Source organism: Lepidochelys kempii, chromosome 27, assembly GCF_965140285.1.
Source record: "Lepidochelys kempii isolate rLepKem1 chromosome 27, rLepKem1.hap1, whole genome shotgun sequence".
Classification (NCBI taxonomy): Eukaryota; Metazoa; Chordata; order Testudines; family Cheloniidae; genus Lepidochelys; species Lepidochelys kempii.
Genome location: NC_136406.1, coordinates 2,923,900 through 2,946,100, shown reverse-complemented (window position 1 = coordinate 2,946,100; position 22,201 = coordinate 2,923,900). Strand labels below are relative to the sequence as shown.

At 53.9% G+C, this 22,201-nt stretch overlaps 1 protein-coding gene across 3 annotated transcripts; it reads right to left on the bottom strand.

The window, feature by feature from the left end:
- Positions 1–1,890: 1,890 nt before the first annotated feature.
- Positions 1,891–20,437, bottom strand: TMEM98 (transmembrane protein 98). Of its 3 annotated transcripts, none has more exons than XM_073326037.1 (7): positions 20,181–20,437; positions 13,420–13,625; positions 11,651–11,782; positions 7,682–7,715; positions 6,855–6,970; positions 5,813–5,872; positions 1,891–2,337 (listed from the first exon to the last, which is right to left on the bottom strand). In XM_073326037.1, the coding sequence occupies exons 2-7, from the start codon at positions 13,548–13,550 to the stop codon at positions 2,127–2,129; spliced, it is 684 nt and encodes a 227-aa protein (XP_073182138.1). In that variant the 5' UTR covers positions 13,551–13,625; positions 20,181–20,437; the 3' UTR covers positions 1,891–2,126. The 3 variants fall into 3 exon arrangements, with proteins under 3 accessions (XP_073182138.1, XP_073182139.1, XP_073182140.1); XM_073326038.1 differs by having other exon boundaries at positions 20,250–20,437; XM_073326039.2 differs by lacking the exon at positions 20,181–20,437 and adding an exon at positions 18,256–18,394.
- Positions 20,438–22,201: the final 1,764 nt, after the last annotated feature.

Here is a 22,201-nt window from a genome sequence, read left to right as displayed (position 1 = left end):
GCTCTTACCACATCTTGGCTCCTGCCCGGCTTCTGGCCTCGCCAGAGGGCAGGGCCTAAGGGGAAGAGGAGGAGCCGGGCACAGTTCCGGCACTGGTGGGCTCCCCAATTCTGCAAAGGTTCCGGTGCTCCTGTGGGGGCCCCCAAATTGTCCAGGGCCACGTGGGCCTGTGCATTAATCTGCCACTGATCATAGCCAGCCTGCAGGGAGCCATTCACTCGTAAGGACATGCTGTGCTTTTCCCGGCCCTGGTTCATACATGGGGGGTCCCAGCCCTCCCGAGGGCTGGGGGTTGCTGTGACCCCGTTGCCCTCACACACACACGATGAGAGGTGTCTTCACTCCGGCCCTGAGAGATACAAACTTGGCCCTCAGTAACATTTTGAGTATTGCTTCCCCAAAGAGGTGTGGGGGGGAACGGGGCGGGCGGGCATGCATCAGCTGGGATAAAGCCAAAGCAGCTGAGATCAGCTGGGGCAGGAGCAGAACCCAAGTTAAAGCCCCAGTGATGGCCAGAAGCAGTTAGAAGAGGTGAAAAGAACAGGAGTGTTGAGGATACAGACTAACACGGCTGCTACTCTGAAACCTGTCATTATGGAAGAGGTGAGTTTGTCAAATACTTTCGGGGAGGCTGTATCTCTGAAGTCTGTTGCTCAAATAATCCCAAATTTGGACCACTTGCCCTGCGTTGCACCCCCATAGGGCACAGCTAATTTCAAGCTAATACGCACACAGAGTATTAATATAAAGTAAATATTAGTAAAGTAAAGTATTAATATAAAGAGTATAAATTTCAGAGCATCTAGAATTATCCACCTTTAAACAGAAAGTGACGCTCAACTGCAGAATACCGCCTGCCCCTTTGTCTGTGTCTGACTCGGGGTGGGTGAGGGGTGCAGATCCCTGCTCCACGCCCTCCTAGCCACGCTGTCACTGCTGTCCACTGCCGGACGCCTGGGAACACCCTGGCCTTAGCTGGACAGAAGGTGACTTCTGGGCAGGGTCTGGGTCTCTGCGCTTGTTGGCTTCCAGCCCTGGGCTGCTCGGCGCATCTCACGGCTTCCCTCTGCTGAGTGGAATTCACCAGTGCAGGGCAGCGCCCAGCGCCCACTTACGTCTCTTGTCTTTGTGTCTGTCTGTCTATGTCTGTGTGTCATGGCTAGCTATGTCTCTGTGTCTGACTGTGTCTGTCTATGTGTCTCTCTCAGCATCTGTCTGGTTTTGTCTCCGAAGACTCAATGATTTCAATAAGCATTTTCTTGTATTACATTACAGAACCCTGCTGCCCCTCCTCCCCCACGCTCTCCAAACTCCCAGACAAGCCAGCCGGTGAGCTTGTCCCAACGTGCTTTACCTTGGTCCCCAGGGAACGCTGCCCTGGGCTGATAAGAAGCTTCACCTTACCCAGAAGGCCAGTCTGTGCCTCTCAGGAGATGCAGCTTGTGAGAGGGATGGGCAGGGGCTGGGGCAGGGTTATGCCACCATTGCTCCTCCAGGACACGGTCTGGCTGGGGTACCCTACGGCGCCATTGAACAGCCTCCCATGGGCTGCTCCATTGCCCCAGAGTAGCAGGGGCCCAGAGCATTCTTGCTCCCTCCGCTAACACATCTCCTCCTGTCCCTGGTGGCCTTATGCTGGGGACTGCCTGGAGGAGGTGGTGCAGGGCTATTGTGCCAGCCCTACTCCTGGGGAACCCGCTGGTGCCAGGAAGGAGATCTTCCTTGGAAACCCCTTAAATCAGCTTTGCAGCAACTTCCTAGCAGCTGAGGCTCCGCAGAGCACTGCAGCAGCCCCAGGATGGGGGCCAGAGTTTACTGAGCTTCAGCCTGGGGTGTTTTTAGAAACAGGAGCAGCCTCTGGTATCGGTTTAAGAAACCCCTCCCACGGTCTGATTTCTCATGGGATTTTATTAATCAAAGCCCCGCTTCAACCAAACTACAAAGCAGCAGGGGACCGGCAGAAGCGCTTTGCCTTAGCTACCTCTGGTAACAGTTCAGTGTCAATATACTAATTGCTCTGCATGGCTCATGCAAATAATTGACCCCCTCAGCGCACCAAGCAGCGGCCTGGATGCCCTGAGAACATGGAGCGTCAGCCCTCACCGGGGCAGGCCGGGCCACCTCCGTCAGATGGCAGACTGCTCCTGCAGGAAGCTTTCTGCGCCCCCTACGATGCTTCTCTCGGGCTCGGTGGCCAGAGCAGCTTCGCGCAGCACCGTCATGTGCTCCTCCGCGGCAGACAGCGATTGGTCGATCCAGTCCATGCCACTGGTTAGGTGGCAGGCGTTCCTGGTCACCAGGACGAGGTGGCTGACAGACAGCAGCAGGGCTGTTGTCCTGCAAGGCAACCGGGATGCTGTTACAAGTCTTAGGGACAACAACACCAGGCCTCTGTACCACAGCGCCTGGGCAGGAGGTCTGGCTGCTGCACCCTCCCCTGGATGGGACGGGACATGCCAAAAAGGGGCTTTATCAACCAGTAGCTTTATTAATCTCTCAGCAGGAGGCAATGTGGCTGAGTGGATAGCTTAGTGGATTGGGGTGCGAGACCCAGGTTTCTAGGCCTGACTCTGCCACTGGCCTGTGGGTGACCATGGCCAAGTCACTGCCCTGCTCTGTGCCTCAGTTTCCCCCTTTGTACACTAGGGATACTTGTACGGATTTCCTTTGTAATGCACCCTGAGCGTGATGCAGGAGCCAAGCGGTGGTGTTATTATATAGAGGTATTAGGACTACTGCAGTAGTGGCCCAAGCCCCAGGCACCGCATAAACCCAGCAGTCCTGTGTTGGGACACAGAGGTCCGTGGTGTTCACTGTGGTGTAATAGCAGCTCCTGGCAGGCCTAGCAAACTCACTGCCCTAGTGCACCGCTTTCCTGGCACTTCTCCATTAGTGATGTCCCGGGAGTTCCTCGGTCAGAGTGGGTGTTAATCTTGGTGTACAATGGTTGCACAGGTGCAGTGTCGGGAGTGAGGTGTGGACACTGACATTATGCTTTAACATCTGTCACCTATCAAAGAGGAAGGCAGGTGTTTTCCAGACAGGAGGTCAGAGGCATATCTCTGTCTAATTCAGCATTGTGAGCTCGCACGAGGGAAGCCGCAGTTATAGATGAGGTGGACAGAGGAATGGGACATCAGCAGGGAAGAGCGCTCCAGGGAACAAGCAACAGGGGGGGTCTTACTGTCTCTGAGGACAAACAATGACCTCTGGGGATACAAGAAGAAGACAAAGAGACACTCCCAGGCAGGAACTGGACAGCCTGATTCCATTCATGAAAACAGGATGCTGGCCTGCCCTGGTGGGCAATGCCACAACGGACATTTGGGTGCAAGAAATGGCCTTAGCCAGAGCATAGCCTGGTAAGTTTAGGCTTTAGACGTTGCGTTCGGATTTGGTTTTCGAGGGAGCCTTTGGTTTCCAGTACCTTTGCTCACTAGCACTTGAAGCTCTCATCTCTGCTAATAAGCATGTTGTTGATTTCACTATAACAATACCCCAGTGCTGGGTGTTTTACAGGGCGCTGATCCTGACTTGAATCATTCACACTTTCATGCCCTGTTCCTGGGAGGCAGCAAACCTGCTATTCTTTGAGAGCTCAGTGGACAAGGGACTGGATACTACAGGGGACGCTACCAAGGGGCTCAGAGGGTGGGATGCACCTCTTGTTAACTGGCAAGGCAAAGTATGGGCTGGCACGGCCCTGGGGAGATGGTTTGGGGGGCCAACAGACTGGAAGTGTCAGGGAGTTGACACCCAGTTAAGCTCAAGTAATTTTTCCTCTCGCTGAAGGCAGGGGAGGAACAAGGTGACTCACAGTCCTGGGTACCCCGAGAACTGTCACATTTATGTTTCTACGTTAAGGCTGGGTTTGTGTTTTCACGTAACATTGGGACTGTTTGGCCAGCCCCGTGCAAACCGAGCCCTGTTCTCAGTGGGCCCCTGGGCACATCTGTCACGATTATTGTTCTTTAACCTCTTTGTTCTGGAGGCAGCAGAACCTAGCGTACCCTCCCCTAGTGCGCAGCAGAGAATCTGTGCGTACAGATGGAATTAGCGGGGAGAGATTTTCAATCAACTCTAAGAAAAGAAACGTCTGCAGCATCTCACCTTCTCCCACCTCTTTTGCTAATAAACGGCCCATCTGTGTCCTGCCCACTTTCCATGCAGTTAAGCTCGCTGCAGACGAGTGACAAATGCACCTAGGAGGGCACTAGTTGCAGTTAAGACAGGCCATTAATGCTGTTAATTTCTCTCTTTGCCATTAAACCATCCCTCCCAATGGTTGCTGTTTCCCACAAGTTACAATGGGCCAGGAGCTGCCCCATGGGCACAAAACTGCTCCTGCCCTCAGCAAAGATGGCCGCTATCTCACTCGTAAAGATGGCTGCCGCCGCTGGCTCTATACCCAGCATGCTCGGCCCAGCTCCTGACAATGGCCCAGAGGACAGCAGTTGTCTCTCGGCTGCAGATGGCCGTGCAGAGATGTGCCCGTCTGCCAGTGTAACCCACACCCAGGATGAGTGTGCGTTACACCAGGACGCTGCTTCCCTCCTGGAGGTGCCTGTACGGCCGCAGCCCTCTGTACACGTCAAGTGTCTCTTTGGATCCTTCCCCTTCTCTCCAGCCCAAGCTGACCACCTCGAGGTCATTAAATTACGACCCGCGGCCTGTGCCCACGCAGGGGGCTAGGGAGGTGAAAGGGACCCTGTATCCCACTGTGCGCTCCGCCTGCGTCACCAACATGCCGCAGAGTGCAGCCAAGATGGGCCTCGCGTGTGGGTGAGGGGCGGGCGGGGAGTGGCTGGAGCTGGAGGGGCTGGCCCCGGAAACATCTTCCTCGAGCGAGGGGGAGGCAAGGGCCAAGCTGCGACTCTCAGAGTGGGGCACTGATCGTGGGCTCGTGGCAACATGCCAGAGCCCTGCATGCAAGTGCGGCAGACCTTACTCATCTCCTGGGGCGTGAGCACCTTCCCACAGCCCACACTCTAATTCACTCCCACGACCCAGCTGCTCCTCGCTCTTGGGGGAAGTCTGGGAAAGGCCAGGATCGGGCCCCCGGGGTGGATGCAAACAGCATGTTTCCATAGCATTAGCTTCTCCTGGAGCGCTGGGAAGGAATGTGTGCGCCAGAGCAAGGTGCAAACTCCACCAGGGCAGCAACGTAGGAATACAAATAACCATACGGAGCTTGTCCACAACAGGGCGCGGGCACCTAACTGCCAGGGTAGGTGCCTAAGTCCCAGAATCAGGCCTAACTGGGATTCACGAGTCCCCCACTCAGCAGCTGTCAAACTCTGTAGGTGCCTAAACCCTCTGGGCACCACATTTTTGCAGTACCAGCTGTCTGGGTGCCCATGTTTCTGCCTGCGTGCGTACGCACTGCAGCCCCCACTCGGCATCCAGACGTCCCAGCGGGACGTGTGAACTGGAGGAAGGCAGGCGACCCTCCGCCTAACTCCCTGTGGGCCCCAAGCCGGCAGGCGTGCTCAGAGTGTGCCTTCTTGCTCGGGGCCCTAAAGAACTGATGTACAATGGCAGTGGGAGAGGAGCTGGCAGGAAGACCCCCCTCATCATTTCTAGCCAAGGGATTAGCCTGCTCCCCTGGGATGTGGGGGAAGACCCCAGTTCAAGTCCCGCTCGGCCTGCTGAGAAGGGATTTGAACAGGAATCAGCCACCCCCCAGGGAAGTATCCTCACCACTGGGCTATGGGGCATTCTTGTGGGGATGTGTCCCTTGACGCTGTTCTCCTGTGGCTAAAGAATGACACCCTAAGAGCCAGTGTCTTTGGGAACCTCGCTCAGAGCTTACCGTGCATCCAGAAGCTTGGGATCCAGAGGCGGGTACATTGACCTCACAACATCATCCACCCTAGGGGGAAGAGAGAGCAAGCATTGCTTGTTTCTCACTGTATTTTGCAAGGGCCCTGGTAGTGATTTGGCTTTTTCCCTCAGCGAGCACATTTTAGAGCCTGGCATCTCTCCCTCTGGCTGTGAACCCCTACAGTGCAGGAAGGCACCTAGAGTCAGCGTCGCAGGAGTTCCCACAAGGGGGGGAAGCTGATTTTCATAAGAGTCCAGCTCCCATTTGGCAGCTCAAGGGAGTAGTGCCCAGATCTGCAAAAGTGCCTCTTGCCCAGCGGCCCCCACTGAGATCAAAGGGTGGCCATTTCAAAAGTGTCTAAGTGATTTAGGAGCACAAGGCCCACTGGAGGCCAACGGGAGCTTGGCTTTTAGACTCATATGCCAATCCCCAGCAAAACCAGACACTTATTGAGGTGCCTAACTGGAGCAGAGCTCTTTTGAGAATCTGGCCCCAGTTGTGGGTGCTGAGCCCTGGGAAATCGGATCTTGAGCCCTGTCACAGATGGCACTGGCTTCCAGCTTCCTTTCTGGCTGAAACACAAAGTGTTGGTTTTGATCCTCAAAGTGACAAGTGACAGGAAGAGCCACACAGCATTGCCAAGTCTCATTGATAATTGGTGTTTTTCTTAAAGCCCCAGCTCCTGGAGTCCTGTGATTAGGTGAGACTCTCAGCTTGCATTTAAAAAAAAACCAAGGAAGGTTCTAGCCCCTGTGGCTGTGGAGAAAGGCTTGGGAATGGGACCTCAATGGCTCAAAGACCAAACAGCAAATCAAAAGCCATTTATTATTATTAAGATCTCATGAGATTTGAAACCTCACATGAGTTTTGAATGTTTGGGGTCAGCACTACTGTGAATTTGCCCATGCTGTCATTCAGGGGCTATTGCAAATGCTTGATGTTTCCAGGAGTTGCCTGCCCTTTGGAACTGCAGAGCAAGTTGAAGCTGTACGCCCCCAGCCGAAACAGACTGCCAATCCCCTCCACTTACCTGGGGCTGATCCGCTTTGCGACCACAATAATGTCACTCAGGCTCGCGGGGGATTTCATTCTGGCCCCAGAGCCCATTGTCATTGCAACGAGCTTCTCTGTCAAAGTGTGACAAATCTGTTGAGAGTGCGAGAAGTGATCAGCTTGGCTCATTAGAGGCCAGCGAGAGGGAAGGACTTGGCAGCCAAGTGGTTAGGGTGCTTCCCTGGGAGACACAGCTCTCAGGCCAATGACTATTTACAAATTTCATACGCCGCAGAATAACTTCAGCAGGAGAGCTGGTGGGACTCCCACCCCCGAACACCTCCTTGTGGGAGGGGAGACTTGGGTTTGAGTCCCTGCTCCCAACCAGGCAGAGTGGGGACTGCAACCTGGGTTTCCTACATCCCAGGGGAGCTAACCAGTGGGTATTTGGCATAAGGGCACAGTGACTACGCCGGGCTGAGCTGGCCCCAGGAGAGGGGTCTCAGCTGAGAATCCCAAGCAGAGAGATGGGTGCCCAAATCCCTTAGGGGGCAGGGCTTAGGCCCCATCTCTCCCCTCAGCATTTCCTGCTGGCTAGTGTAGGTGGCTCCCTGATCATCTCTCTGGCTTCTAAGAAGCCCATTCTAAGGTGCCCAGCTCTGCCCATGCATCGTACAGGGAGCCTGGGGGCCCGGGGCTGTGGATTCCTTAAGAGCTGCCACGCCGGAGTGTAAATCTCCTGTGTGGATCGAGCCCAAAGCCTCTCAGAGAATCCTCCAGACCCCTTGCTTATTTCCTGGCGCTGATTCCCTGCACAGCAGCATGGGTTAATACGTGGGGGAGGCAGTTCTGTGGGAGACTTACCTTGAGGATGGCGATGCAGTGAGAGACCAGGCCCCTGTGAAGAAAGAGAATGCCTTTGGTCAGGAAAGCTGTCTGTCTTGTTACCAGCTCTTCTTCTGTCCACCAGCCGAAACTTCATCAGCTAAGCATTTCCCATGGGCTCCACAGAGCAGACCTCACTCAGGTATCATCACAATGTTACTTCACAACCAAGCCCTTAGCGATCCGGCTGGAAGCAGGGTCCACTTGTCTAATAGGGTGGGAAAGCCTGGTCCTCACCTAAAACTGAGGTCAACCTGCCTACGTGGCTGAGCAATGTGAAAAATTCACCCCCTGAGAGACGCAGTTAAACCACACTAAGCCCAGTGTGGACACGGCTAAGTTGCCAGTGGAATTCTTCCACCTCCCAGGCCAGTGCCTCTCAAGAGGGTGGAAAACCCGCTTCTGTCGCTGTAGCACGTGTTGCTGCAGCGCGGGTCATGTAACCGCCTGCTGAGGGAGGAGGTGGGTTCTCCCTCACGTGACTCTTTCATAGACTCATAGAATATCAGGGTTGGAAGGGACCTCAGGAGGTCATCTAGTCCAACCCCCTGCTCAAAAGCAGGACCCATCCCCAATTAAATCATCCCAGCCAGGGCTTTGTCAAGCCTGACCTTAAAAACTTCTAAGGAAGGAGATTCCACCACCTCCCTAGGTAACGCATTCCAGTGTTTCACCACCCTCCTAGTGAAAAAGTTTTTCCTAATATCCAACCTAAACCGCCCCCACTGCAACTTGAGACCATTACTCCTTGTCCTATCCTCTTCCACCACTGAGAATAGTCTAGAACCATCCTCTCTGGAACTACCTCTCAGGTAGTTGAAAGCAGCTATCAAATCCCCCCTCATTCTTCTCTTCTGCAGACTAAACAATCCCAGTTTCCTCAGCCTCTCCTCATAACTCATGTGTTCCAGACCCCTAATCATTTTTGTTGCCCTTCGCTGGACTCTCTCCAATTTATCCACATCCTTCTTGTAGTGTGGGGCCCAAAACTGGACACAGTACTCCAGATGAGGCCTCACCAATGTCGAATAGAGGGGGACGATCACGTCCCTCGATCTGCTCGCTATGCCCCTACTTATACATCCCAAAATGCCATTGGCCTTCTTGGCAACAAGGGCACACTGCTGACTCATATCCAGCTTCTCGTCCACTGTCACCCCTAGGTCCTTTTCCGCAGAACTGCTGCCTAGCCATTTGGTCCCTAGTCTGTAGCTGTGCAGTGGGTTCTTCCGTCCTAAGTGTAGGACCCTGCACTTATCCTTATTGAACCTCATCAGATTTCTTTGGGCCCAATCCTCCAATTTGTCTAGGTCCCTCTGTATCCTATCCCTGCCCTCCAGCATATCTACCACTCCTCCCAGTTTAGTATCATCCGCAAATTTGCTGAGAGTGCAATCCACACCATCCTCCAGATCATTTATGAAGATATTGAACAAAACCGGCCCCAGGACCAACCCCTGGGGCACTCCACTTGACACCGGCTGCCAACTAGACATGGAGCCATTGATCGCTACCCGTTGAGCCCGACAATCTAGCCAACTTTCTACCCACCTTATAGTGTATTCATCCAGCCCATATTTCCTTAACTTGCTGACAAGAATACTGTGGGAGACCGTGTCAAAAGCTTTGCTAAAGTCAAGATACAATACATCCACTGCTTTCCCTTCATCCACAGAACCAGTAATCTCATCATAGAAGGCGATTAGATTAGTCAGGCATGACCTTCCCTTGGTGAATCCATGCTGACTGTTCCTGATCACTTTCCTCTCATGTAAGTGCTTCAGGATTGATTCTTTGAGGACCTGCTCCATGATTTTTCCGGGGACTGAAGTGAGGCTGACTGGCCTGTAGTTCCCAGGATCCTCCTTCTTCCCTTTCACCCAAGGCTGGAGCTCTCTTCCCAGCAGAGGTGTTCTGAGCGTGCGGCTAATGTCACCGAGGGCCTTCGGATGCTGCTCTGCTCAGCACCGGAGCATCGGCTGGAGGTGCCCTGCCACCCAGCGGAATCCGCAGCCCCAAGCTAGGTGCCCATAGGCCCCATACAATGCAAAGGGAAGGCTCAGCACCTAAGACTGGGATTCTCAGTGGCCAGCCAGCAGAGCAGGGAGTGGATGCAGAGGACAGGTGCAGGGCTTAGGGCCCAGATCCACCAGCTTACTTGGGCACCCCGGTCCCTATAGTTCTGGGCTGTAGGTATCTGCCTGACAGGCCAGAGGGAGATGCCTCCCTTCCCTCGGGATTCACAGCGTGGACCCTGGCTGTCCTGGAGTGGGTGCCCGAGCCAGACCAGCCCTTTCTTATGCTAAACCAGAGAGAGCGAGAGACTCCGCCTGGCTACAGCCAGCAGCCCAGGATCAGTGCATTCCCCTGAGGTGTGCAGACCCGCTTCCAGCCCCTGCTCTGCCTGGGGACAGGGACTTGCTTTCAGCCCTGCCACGTTTCAGGGGAGTGCCCTGACCACCAGGCTATTGCACATGCTGGGTGAGGTTCTCTCAGTCTCTCCCATTGGAGCCCTTCCATTTTGAACACCTAACTCAATGTATCACGAGGGAGGGAGCACGCCCTGGACTCTCTCGCCTGGTCCAAGGGCACAGACTGGGCGAGTGCCAGAGTTCAGATCCCTGTTACCTGACAGGCCGAGCCAGAGTGCAAACATGGGTCTCCCACTCCCCTGTGAGCACCCCACCCTCGGGGCTGTGTGTTCCCGCCACAAGCATCCTCCTCCCCTCCATTACTTCCTAGCAGTCTGCGTGGGGGTCGGCGTGCTCCCCGCACACCTGCTGCATGGGCACCTCTCACGGTCTGAGACTCACGCTGAGGCTTAGGCATGGGGCACGTGTCGGTCGGGGGGGACAACGTCAGGACACAGGCAGCTGAGTGCATAGCTGGAGCCATGCCAGCCTAACCCCCTAGCTCCCGTCGCTCAGGGAGGTGGATGGAAAACCCCCTTCCAGAGCTGCAGGCTGCATCTGCACTACAGGGTTATGCTGGTGGAGCTATGGCACCGGGCTCTGCTGCTACGGCCCCGTCATGGAGACATCGCCTGAGACTCCTGTAGGGATCAAGGTACCTCCAGGGCGAGGCAGCAGCTGAGCAGCGTGTCTGAGCGTCAGCAGTGCCCAGATGTTGGATGGAGATGCTTAAAGAGACAGATCAGAGCCTAAGTCCCTTGGTGAGTCTCACACCTAACACAGGAACCACTGGGTTGGATGGTCTGGTGGCCCCTTCTGGCCTTAACCTCAACCTCTATGATCCTCTGTGCTAGGCAGGACCCTGGACTAGAGGAGGGTCCTTTCTGGCCTTCAAGTTTCTGAATCTTTACTAGCTTGTTAACCCCCCACCTCTAGGGTCTGTGTTTCGAAGAAGAATCACACCCACACCAAGGAAAATTCCTCACACCAAACCCCACCAACCACCCTGACAAGAAACGGCTCAGAGCACTTGGAAGCAAGCCAGAGATTCCAGACCTGGCTTCCATTTTTGCACCTGGGCACAAACATTGTGGCCAGGGCTTTGTACCCCAAGTATTTGGAGTTGCAAATTAGGGCCCTGAACACACCTGGGTTTGCACAACTGCACTCATGGCTCAACAGATATGCAGGCTCTGCCTTTAGGCAATGGGGCCCTGAATGATTGTGCTTTGTATTAGAGCAGCGCCTGGGGACCGGGCTTTGCCCCAAGGAGTTTACAATCTACTCAGCCAGAGGGGGATGGGGACGCCAGGAGAGCTGGGGCTAGAATCTGGGTCTCCTGATACCTAGGCCAAGGCTGCTCCACTAGACCATCCTGCTGCCTGCAGTAAGTGATTTTGCTCTTGATAAAAGCATGCTCCCAAGGCAGGCTTTGGCCCAGGCAGCAGGCGACCATCCTGGAGCCAAGGCAGGTAACCAGGCAGAGCTCGGGAGCCCGTTCTAAAGATCACCCAAGAGGCAGCTTTGAAATTCTTACGAAGCATCTTCAATCCAGTCCTCATTCTCTAGAATGGCCTCGATGTGGGGGTTTGTTATCACGACGTCGTCCAGCTCCAGCTCCGAGGGCTCCGACTGCGTCTCCATCGCCCCAATAAGGTCGACGATCGGTCTGGAACAAACAGGAATGGGTCATTCAGCACCTGGCACAGGGGGGCAGTCGTGATGGCAATAACTAAGGGGCACGTTTTCTAAGCACCCAAGGGCCAGATTTACAAAGGACTTTAGGCACGTAGGGGCAGCGCCCAAACAGGTTGGTGCCCAAGCCCCATGGATTTCAGTACAAGTTAGCACCTAACTTGCCTAGGTGCTTTTGACAATCCTGCCCAGCTCCTAGTTCCAGCTTTGGGCACCCGACCATCTTTGTAAGTCTGGCCCAAAGTGATCGAAGAGCCTGAGGGGACAATATCCAAGAATGCCTAACGCCCAGAGCCTCAAAGACATTTAGGTGCCTAACTCCCTTTGTCAATGGCAGAGTTTGAGCTGTTAGAGCCCTCTACTTTCAGCTGCATCTGGCCAAGATTTTACAAAGTGACCTGTGATTTTGGGGGCCCAACTTGAGACTGCCCCATGGGTCCTGCTTTTCAGAAGGTGGGCACGCAGCATGCTGCCTGGGTGTAAATGATGTCCCAAGGTGCTGGGCTCTGGCGGGTGTGGCCCTTCGGGTTCTGCAAGAAATTCTCTCTTGGAAACGTTAGAAACACTATTACTGACCCACCTGGATTTTCTGTTCTGTTACCCTAGGGATAACCGCCACCTGGGACACTCAGAACCGACTGAGCGTCCCTGAGTCTGCACAGGCTGAGCTGACAGAGCGGGACGGGGTCAGTGGTCAGTTCAGATTCCTGCCCCAACGTATGCTCAATGCCAGTGACAGCCTGTTGTTCTCATCGTGCGCAGACTCGTCCACTGGGGAATAGTCTCCTTGCCACGTACAAATGTTAGTCGAGTCTAGTCTAGTCTCTGTAGGTTCCTCACCACCCCAGTATCTGAGTACCTTCCGGTCATGCACAAAGTGACGGGACTGCACATCTGTCTCCTGTGCTTTGTTCTCTCTCTCCTCCTCCACCTGCCGGGCGGGGAGCAGAAATGCAAAGAAACCATCTATGCTGGTTTTCAAAGGAGCGTAAGGGAGACGGGCACTCTGTTCTGATTGATTTTCAATGGGATCTGAGTTTCTAACTCCTTAGGCCTGTCCGACCCCCAGGTTTATATAACGCTGGCAGTTCGGGGGAGCGGATCGCTGGCCCAAGGCAATTCACCCCACTGGCCTGGATGTGGTTACACTGGGATAACGGTGCCTTGTATCTATTCCCCTTCCCACTTCGTAAAGCACTTTGATCTCCGTGCAACCACATCCGCACCCCGGGGTGCACTGCCTTAGGCCAGCAGTGCAGTCAAAGCCATACAGTTTTCTAATGAGGACAAGGCTTTTCTCTGCCGTCACGCTCTCTGCCTTAGTTCTCTGGCCATTTCTGTGTCCGTCGTCAGACACCAGATCACTCCCCCCGGCCCCGGCACACTGCTGCCGGCAGAGGCACTCGCTGCTGCGGCTGCCAAGCTGGGCAGACAGCCTGACCTGGCAGTGGAAGGTTCTGCAGGGCACCTCTGGTGCACGGAGCGCTGGCTCGTCCGTACCAGCAGCTGTGAGATCTGCAGGCTCTCGGCCCTTCTTTCCGCTTTTCCAACATTCTTTTCGCTTCCTCCCTATTAATTTGGTGCGAGTGGAGGAGGGGGCTGGACACTTACTTGGTATCGTAATGGTTCAGGAGATCCTTGGGCCGGCAGTAGCGCTGCCTGCAAACCACCACAAGCGCCACGAAGGACGCCAGGAAGATAGTAGCGAGCACGCTGATGGCAACTATCACCACGGTTTCCATTGCTGACAAGCTGCTCTCCTGGGCGCAGTCAGAGGTGCAGTTCCATCCCGTAAGGCACCTCCAGAAACGCTTGATCTGGAACAAAGCAGCACGGAGTGAGCGCCCAGAGAGCAAGCGTCATGACCCACCGCTGCTCCGATGATCTGGAAACCTCTAAAGAAGCAAATGTCTCCGTAGAGAGACGGCTGGCCAGGGAAACATGGGGAAACATTTCACAACCCTTTTTGAGACTTTCCCCCCATTGTTTCCAATTTCAGAATAGAACACTCCAAACTCCTTACGACTCGATAGGATCCGTCTATAGCGGGCCAAAGAATGAATGGGGCAGGGGAGAGAGGGATTCTCACCCACATTTTCCCTTTATTTTTCAATTGTTCAAAATTCCAAACTTCATAGAAATGTCAAAATTGGAAACATTTCTGGTAGCTCTAATGCGTCAGGTCAAGCTACACAGCGAGAAGAGAGCAGCTGGCCAGGAACTGACCAGTGGGACTGTATGACGCAGTGGCCTGTGGTGTGAGGCTGGGCTCAGTGGCCCAGGGGGTTCATTCCAGTTCTATGTCTTATGTTCTCAATTTCATGCTTCAGGGCTTCAGCCCATCACCTGCTGGGGTCAGGAGGGAAATTTTTTTCCCCTGATGCAGTCTGGGCTATTTTTTCTTCCTTCCTCTGAAGCATCAGAGATGGATGCTGCTGGAGACGGGTTCTGAGATGGTACAGAGAATCCTCTCTCTCAGATGCCTGGCTGGTGTGTCTTGCTCACATGCTCAGGGTCTAATTGATCATCTTCTTCAGACTCGGGAAGAATTTTCCCCCAGATCAGATTGACCTGAGGGAAGGGAGGGATTCACCTTCCTCTGCAGTGTGGGGCATGGTTCACCTGCTCGGATCATCTGTTCACACCCCACTAATCAATTCCCTGCCACTGCAGAGGCCTTGGCATGCTGGCACCTCGGTGTCCCCGTTCTCTGCCTGTGGCACACTGCAGTTCACTCTCTGGAGGGCTGTAATGCTTTCGTCTAATCCATAGCACTGGACTCAGTGCAGAGGCAACTGGGTGGGGTTTGGTGACCGGTGCTGATAGGGGCTCAGACTGGAGGCTCTGATGGCCCCTTCTGGCCTTAAACTCTACGATCAACTGGGTCAGACCTGGTGACCTGTGAGCTCTGATCAGGGCCAGAGTGACTGGCGCCCACCCTCGCGCTGAACACCAAGCACGGCAGCTAACCAAGTAACCCACAAGCATGGTTATTGCTTATTCTATGAAGGCACCTGCAGACCTCACCCAAGCGCAGGGACCCATTGTGGAGGTGCCAACACCCCCGGAGACAGCCCCTGCCCCAGAGAACTGACAATTGAAAGGGCAGGGACTTGCCCGAGGTCACCGGCAGAGCACAAATAGAAGCCAGGTTCCCTGACTCCCACGGCAGGGCCCTACCCTCTAGACCACACTGCCGGCCACAGACACAAGGTCTGTAAAGGTGAAGCTCAGGTTACGGCACCTCCCGGTGACCTGGCTAAACGCTGCCTCGCAGGAGCATTCGTTTCAAACCACTTAGTTAGGACAGGGTCAGGTCTTCCCCAGCCAGTCACAGAGACGCCCCGCTCCGAGAGTAACCAGCGCAATTGTCACGGCACCAGCAGAGCGCCAGGGCAGAGTTCCCAAAGCCCTGTACCCTGGCATTGAGCCAGCTCGGCTGAAGCAGCCCTGTGTGTGCAGTCGGACACCTCAGGCCTGGTCTCTGCCTCACACGTTTCCCCAGCGTGACTGTTATGGTTCGGACAGCACCCAGGAGCAGCTCAGGGCCTGGCTGTGCCAGGCGCTGTACACAAGGTGGGCTCTGCCCCGCGGGGCTGCCAATCTCAGTATGAGACACAAAGCAACAGAGGGAGACAGACAGACAAGGGGGCACAGGGGAACAATGAGGCAGTCCTGGTCAGCAGGCCGGGCAGTGGTCCCAGAGCACCGTCAGCCTAGTGCAGGTCAAGTCTTTTGCAGGCATCATGGCAAAGGACAGTTTTGAGGAGGGCCTGACCAACGGGGCGGCTTTGCAGGCACTCGGGGGGGCCCTCCCAAGCACAAGGAGCAGCAGGAGTGATGGAGGCTGGGCTCCTGGGCCGCTCAGAGGCGAGGGTTGCCATTGTGATAGCGAACGAGAGATGCTAGGTATAGTGGGGACTGGGGACTTGAATGAAGGCAAGCGGCTTATGCTGGATGCGACTGGGAAGGAGATGCGATCAGAGCAATAGGCTGGAGAAATGAACTCTGCAACAGCTTTCTGAACGGACATGAGCGGGGCAGGACGGCACGCGCCAAGGCCAGCCAAGAAGATGTTGTGGTGAGCAGGACGCCATAGGATGGGAGCCTGGACCAGCGCTCCAGCTCTGGGGATAGGGAAGGCCGGAGCTGAGAAATGTTCTGCAGAAAGAGCCAGTAAGATTTAGACAGACCGATGTGAGGACCTAGAGAGAGAAAGGGCTGAATCAAGGGACGCCCAGTTTCCAGGCCTGAGTGACGGGCAGGATCGTGTTGCTGTCTTCTGTGATGGGGAAAGGAGGTAACGGGGAAAAACTGAGGGGAGCTGAGTTTAGCCATGTTGAGCTTGGGCTGATGTCTAGTCATTCACTAGACGCCGTCAGAGAGACAGTTTGGGCTGGGGACAGGGCTGGAGCAGAGAGGTAGATCTGGGAATCAGTCACCAGCCCCAAGGTAGTTGCTGAATTTGTTTGCGGGGGTGACTGCCCACAGATAAAATGCGGGACCAAGGACAGAGCCCTGTGGAAACCCACAGAATCTGGAGAGGCGATGAGGAGGATCCACCGAAGGAAAAATGGAAGGAGCAATTAGAGAGGTATGAAGAGAACGAGGAGAGGACAGAGCCCTGGCAGCTAAGGGAGGACAAGATTTCATGGTTGATGGTGTCAAAGGCAGCTGATGAGGATGGAGCACAGGCTTTGAGCTTTGCCTTGGAAGAGGTAATTAAAGACGTTGGCATAACAGTTTCAGTGGCATGCAAGGGCAGGCCCTAGGTTGAAGAGGGTCTTTGATGGGACTGGAGGAGGAACTCCAGACAGCAATTCAATGAGCGTAGAGATGGAAGGTAGGTAGAGAGCAAACGGGGTCCAGTGTGGGTTCTCTGAAGGTGGGAGAGACTAGAGCATGCTTGTATTGTGACGGAACGAGCCAGAGGAGAGAGAAAGGCTCCGGAGACAAGGCCAGAGGTGGTGATGTTGCTGGACCCCTGGCCAGCTCTCACTCATGATCACCTGTCTGCCAAGGCCATATGATGTTGTTTGCACTTGGCCAGTGCCAGCCTAACGAATTGCCAGCCGGCTGCGGGCAGCAGTCACGCTGGTGCTGTGAGGAGACTCCTGGCACTGCAAAACCCATTCTGTTTGCTGGGTGACTCGGCCAAAACTTGTTGCTTTTTAAAATCTCATGATTTTTAAGCCAGTCTTGTAACTTTTGGGGCCTGACACATGATTTCTGAACACTTGCGGGGCTGCCTTCGTCACCCCAGTCCCTCTCCCTCACTGGTCCTGGCTGGCCCCCCAACCCCGCTCTGTTTCCTCTGTCTGCTTCTGCCCTCAGTCCAAGTTCGGCTCCATGTCACTCTGTCTGTGGCCCTGCCCCAGATATTTGAAACTCCCAGAGCAATTGCAAGGGGGCTTCTTTTTATTGGTTGATTTGTTTTCAGCTTCTTTTCCAAAAATCTTAGTTTAGAATCTGCTAAGCTGCAGAAAATTGCCCCGGGTCTTTGTCAGGGGAAGATCCTGGAATCCTTAACCCAGGTAAATCAGGATTGTATTATTATTGTATCTTTATTGTCTCTGTCTGGCATCCCTCAGACTTCCCACTGTTGTTTGCCCAGCGCTGGGCCTGCTTCACAGGGACACAGGAGCAGCCAGACCCTGGGACAGGCCCACCCAGCACTGGCCCGTGGAAGTACCCCAAGCACATAGAGCCCATCAGTGTCTGGACCTGGCTTGGGCCCAAATAGCACAGGTCCCCGACCCCGTGAGCACACGCTTCATGGGAATCCCTGAGCACCCCGGCTGGCGGGGAGGGGATGTGCACTGTTCTTTGAGAGGTATAGAAAGACGCTGGGGCACCAGGGAGCTGGGAGGGGGAGTGCAGCATGGGGAAGAGTCCTGTTCACTATTCAAACAGAGTTCCTTGTTGTGTGTTAGAAAAGACATTTACACAGGGGCCCAGACAGCCAAGGGATCCAGGAGCGCCCATACTCACTCCCGGTCCAGACCACACAGAGATCTCGTAGCCCAGACCCCACCCAGGCCTGGCCCAGATGGCCCAGGGACTGCGGGATACCCAGGCTCAGCCCAGATGGCCCAGAAACCGTGGGAAACCCAGGCCTAGCCCAGGAGCGCCAGGTGCAAAGTGCCGTGGGTTCCCGCCAAGCTGCACAGAGAGTGACAAGTCCCAGCCCTGCTGGCATAGGGACCCACGAAAGGGGTAGGGAGCTCGGCCAGCTGCCGAGCTGAGCTTGGGCAATCTGGTTTGCAAGCCCAGAGCCCTTGAGCAGAGCAGGTTATTGCTGCTCTCGCAGGGCCGGTGCCTGCCCTTGGGGTCTCTGCCCTGGGGAACCTGGGCAGACAGGGATGTGGGGAGCAAGGAGGGTCATGGGGTGAGCTCAGAAGGACGGTCCGATCCTATAAACTGGAGTAAAGCTCCAAGTTTTCCTACCTGACTGCCGAGGAGCACAGCCAGCCAGCCGCGAGCACTTCCGCAGGGCCGGGAAATGGAGCAAACACCCGCAGCTCGGCCTGACCTTTACCCCAGTGATTAATATCCCAGCTGCTGCAAACCCAGCGGGGATGGTGCTGCCTGGCTGGGAGGCCTGGGGCGGCAGGGGCGCGCCTCCGCCAGCCTGTCACCCGCACTGCAGCGAATGGGGGGAGGGACTGCTCAGAGAGCAGCCCCAGGCCTATTGCTACATTGGCCCCCCCACCTGCTCCCTTTGGCCTGTCCCTGGCAGGGCCCACAGCCCTAGTTCTTCCCTTTGGGGAGCTCACCACTTGCTTTCTCCTGCCAAGCGCCAATTCTGAACTGAACCCCTGGGCTCCTGCTGTGCTCACAAGCGCCATGGGATGACACCTGATTCCTTGTTTTTTTAAAGCTAGCTCAGTGTTAAAGGCATGGGAGTCAATGGGGCTATTCAGGACAGAAAGTTAAGACAGTGAGCTCACAGTTAAAGGCTGCATTGTAAGGTCTGCACAGAAAGTCGCTTACCTGCACTTGCGGGCAGTGTGGTCCAGGGCTTTCAGAAATCTGAGTTCTAACCTGGCTCCTTCAGTGAGCTGCTTAAGTTAGTCACTTCACCCTTCTATGCCTCAGTTTCCCCTCCCATGCTTTGTGGATTTAGCTTGTAATACTGTCCCGCACTGTCTCTTGCTCTGTGTTTGTTCAGCACCGAGTGCAGTGGGGCTCTGGGCTCAGCTGAGATTTCGGTCTTTAACATCTGATGTCCTCCCTGCTTAAATATGTAACGGTCACTTTTGACCATGTCATCTTCTGCCTGGCATTACATAGCGCGATTTGCCATATTCTACTGCCCAGCACTGGGCGCTCATCTCATAGGAACTATAACAACAGTGTGGTAAAAGAGAGTACAGTTAGGGTCCCCTGCCTGGGGCTGGACCTCACCCCACTTCCCGGCTTTGGGGTGAATGCAATCTCCCTCTTACTGTTGCAAGTTTTTTCTGGTCTAGTTTCACTGTTGTAATATTCCCATTTAGATGGTGGAACCATGTGTCTGGCCTGGTGGCCCGGATAAATGGCTGCAGAGAGTAATTCAGGTTCACGATGCACATTTCAGTCCCACCCTGCAAACACAATGGGGCTACTCATGAGAATGAAATCACTACTGATTTTCCCAGGGTTGGGCCTACCTCTAAGAAATTCCAAACAGAATTCTATCTACAGACTGCAGATAAACCCCCGAGACCAGCCGTCATTTTCGTGTTTTACTGTAGCTGATCTCCAAGCTCTAAACATACTGGACCAGATCCTCAGCTGGTGGAAACTAATGTGCGTCCACAATGCAACTGTCCTGATTTACACTGAGAACCTGGCCCACAAACATTTCTCTCCCAGTGTATTGTGAAAGGGATGTCTCACATATTAACTCCATATTCTGCCTTCGGCTCATTTTAAGTTTATTTTAGAGAGCACCCTCCTCCCCCGCAACAAAAATTGATTGTCACTATCATCAGCAAAAGCCTTCCTATAAAGTCATGCTAGAGACCCGACGAGAAAGGAAAGAACAGCCTGGCCTTTCGAGTGAATTTATAACTTATTGCAAAGGAATTTCGATTTCATGATGGCTTCTCTAACTCCCAGGAGGGAAAAGAGCAATCGACAAAGTGCAGCCTCCCCCAGGAATGTCTGAATTCTTTAATAGGATTAATGCTACAGTTTGAATGTCTTTTCTGCTACCAAACTGCTCACAGAGTGAAAACAAAGCAGTGCTCAGGATTAGCCATTTACTTGCTGAATAGTTTGCTTTAAAGGACTAAAGCTAAGTTGCATGAAAGTTCCTTAAAATGTGTTTTCTCATTAGCAAGCCCAGCTCAAACACAGCCCGGGAAAGAACAATGCAGATCACATACCAAACTGATCCTTCCCCTTTGGAAGCAAGGCTGCCGGCTGCCCTCAGTCCTGGATCACTGTGCAGTTACCTGGAAATATTTTGTGTCAGACAAAAGGGTCCAACTTGCCAGCGCTGGTTAAACAATTTGCTTTCCCTTCAACCAAGATGGACTCTCTTCCAACTACTTAAATGTGGAGACGTGCCCACTCCGTTATCCGCACCGTGTGCTCTGGCTTGGGTGCATTCCTGGCTGGTGTGCTTGTGTGTGCTAGGAGTAAAACTGAACAGACTCGAACCTGACAGGGTAGTGACTCAACTGGGGGCTGAGAGCTCTCTGCTGGTCAGCTGCTCTCACACTGCACAGGCATTCCGGGACCCCTCTCAGAAGACACAAAGAACCACAACAACTGAGCAGATGCTTCATGGCTAGCTAGCAGGAAACTCCTAATCCAAACACTAAATGTCACCTTCGAATCTCTGTATTGAATTACCTCCCTGTCTGCCCCATACACATCTGTCCGTCCGGCTGGCCCCAATCACCAAGGGAGCTGAGAACCTCAATCAAGGTTTTCTCGTCACACACCCCTGTGAGCTAGGGCAGGGCTGTGCTCCCTATTGTACCGCTGGGGAACTGAGACCCGGAGAGACCAAGGGCACACAGGTTTCAGAGTAACAGCCGTGTTAGTCTCTATTTGCAAAAAGAAAAGGAGTACTTGTGGCACCTTAGAGACTAACCAATTTATTTGAGCATAAGCTTTCATGAGCTACAGCTCACTTCATCGGATGCATACTGTGGAAACTGCAGAAGACATTATATACACAGAGACCATGAAACAATACCTCCTCCCACCCCACTCTCCTGCTGGTAATAGCTTATCTAAAGTGATCACTCTCCTTACAATGTGTATGATAATCAAGTTGGGCCATTTCCAGCACAAATCCAGGTTTTCTCACTCTCCGCCCCCCCCCCCCCACACACACAAACTCACTCTCCTGCTGGTAATAGCCCATCCAAAGTGACCACTCTCTTTACAATGTGTATGATAATCAAGGTGGGCCATTTCCAGCACAAATCCAGGTTTTCTCATGCCCCCCCCCCTTTTTTCCAAAAACCACACACACAAACTCACTCTCCTGCTGGTAATAGCTTATCCAAAGTGACCACTCTCCTTACAATGTGTATGAAAATCAAGGTGGGCCAATTACAGCACAAATCCAGGTTTTCTCACCCCCACCCCCCCGTCCCACAAAACACACACACACAAACTCACTCTCCTGCTGGTAATAGCTTATCCAAAGTGACCACTCTCCCTACAATGTGCATGATAATCAAGGTGGGCCATTTCCAGCACAAATCCAGGGCACACAGGCAGACTGGAAGCCATGCACTGCATGCTCACGCAAACTTCAAACATTTCACGGGCACCAATTAACACCCATCCTGACATTCACTCCACTACAGCAAGAGGCTCACCAACAATTGAAATTTGGAGGGAAATTAACAAGGATCCCTGCAGCTTGGCATCTTCAAGACACACTCTCAAGGCTGCAAACCCAGCATTTGACCTCAGACTTACCCTCTGGATCAGGTGACACAGATCGCGTGAAAGGCTGCAGCAGGGTCCCAGCTCAGAGGGCTAAGGTGCCAAGGAATCTAGGGCACACTTCAGGCAGAGCTCCGACAAACAGGGAATGATCGTAATAACTGTAGACCCACAAGCCAGTTTGCAGGGAAAGGAGCTTATCCCAAGCCCAGTTTTGGTGCTTGAAAAGATATGAAAGCTGTGAAACTTGGATAAAATAAGGGCATTTTTATGTCAACTTCCAGATAGCCATTGGTGACTCTCTGGGCCTGAGTCTCTTCTCCCTCATCGCAGCATAAACCAGGAGTAAATGTAGCAATGTCAGAGTTCTAGTGACATAAAACCCCATAAGCCAGAGAAGAATCTGACCCGCTGTTCCCAAACCTCCCAGAACCACTGTGAGCTCATTTTGGTGTCATCCCATCATCCTACGGGCCTTTCCTGCCTAAAGACTGTT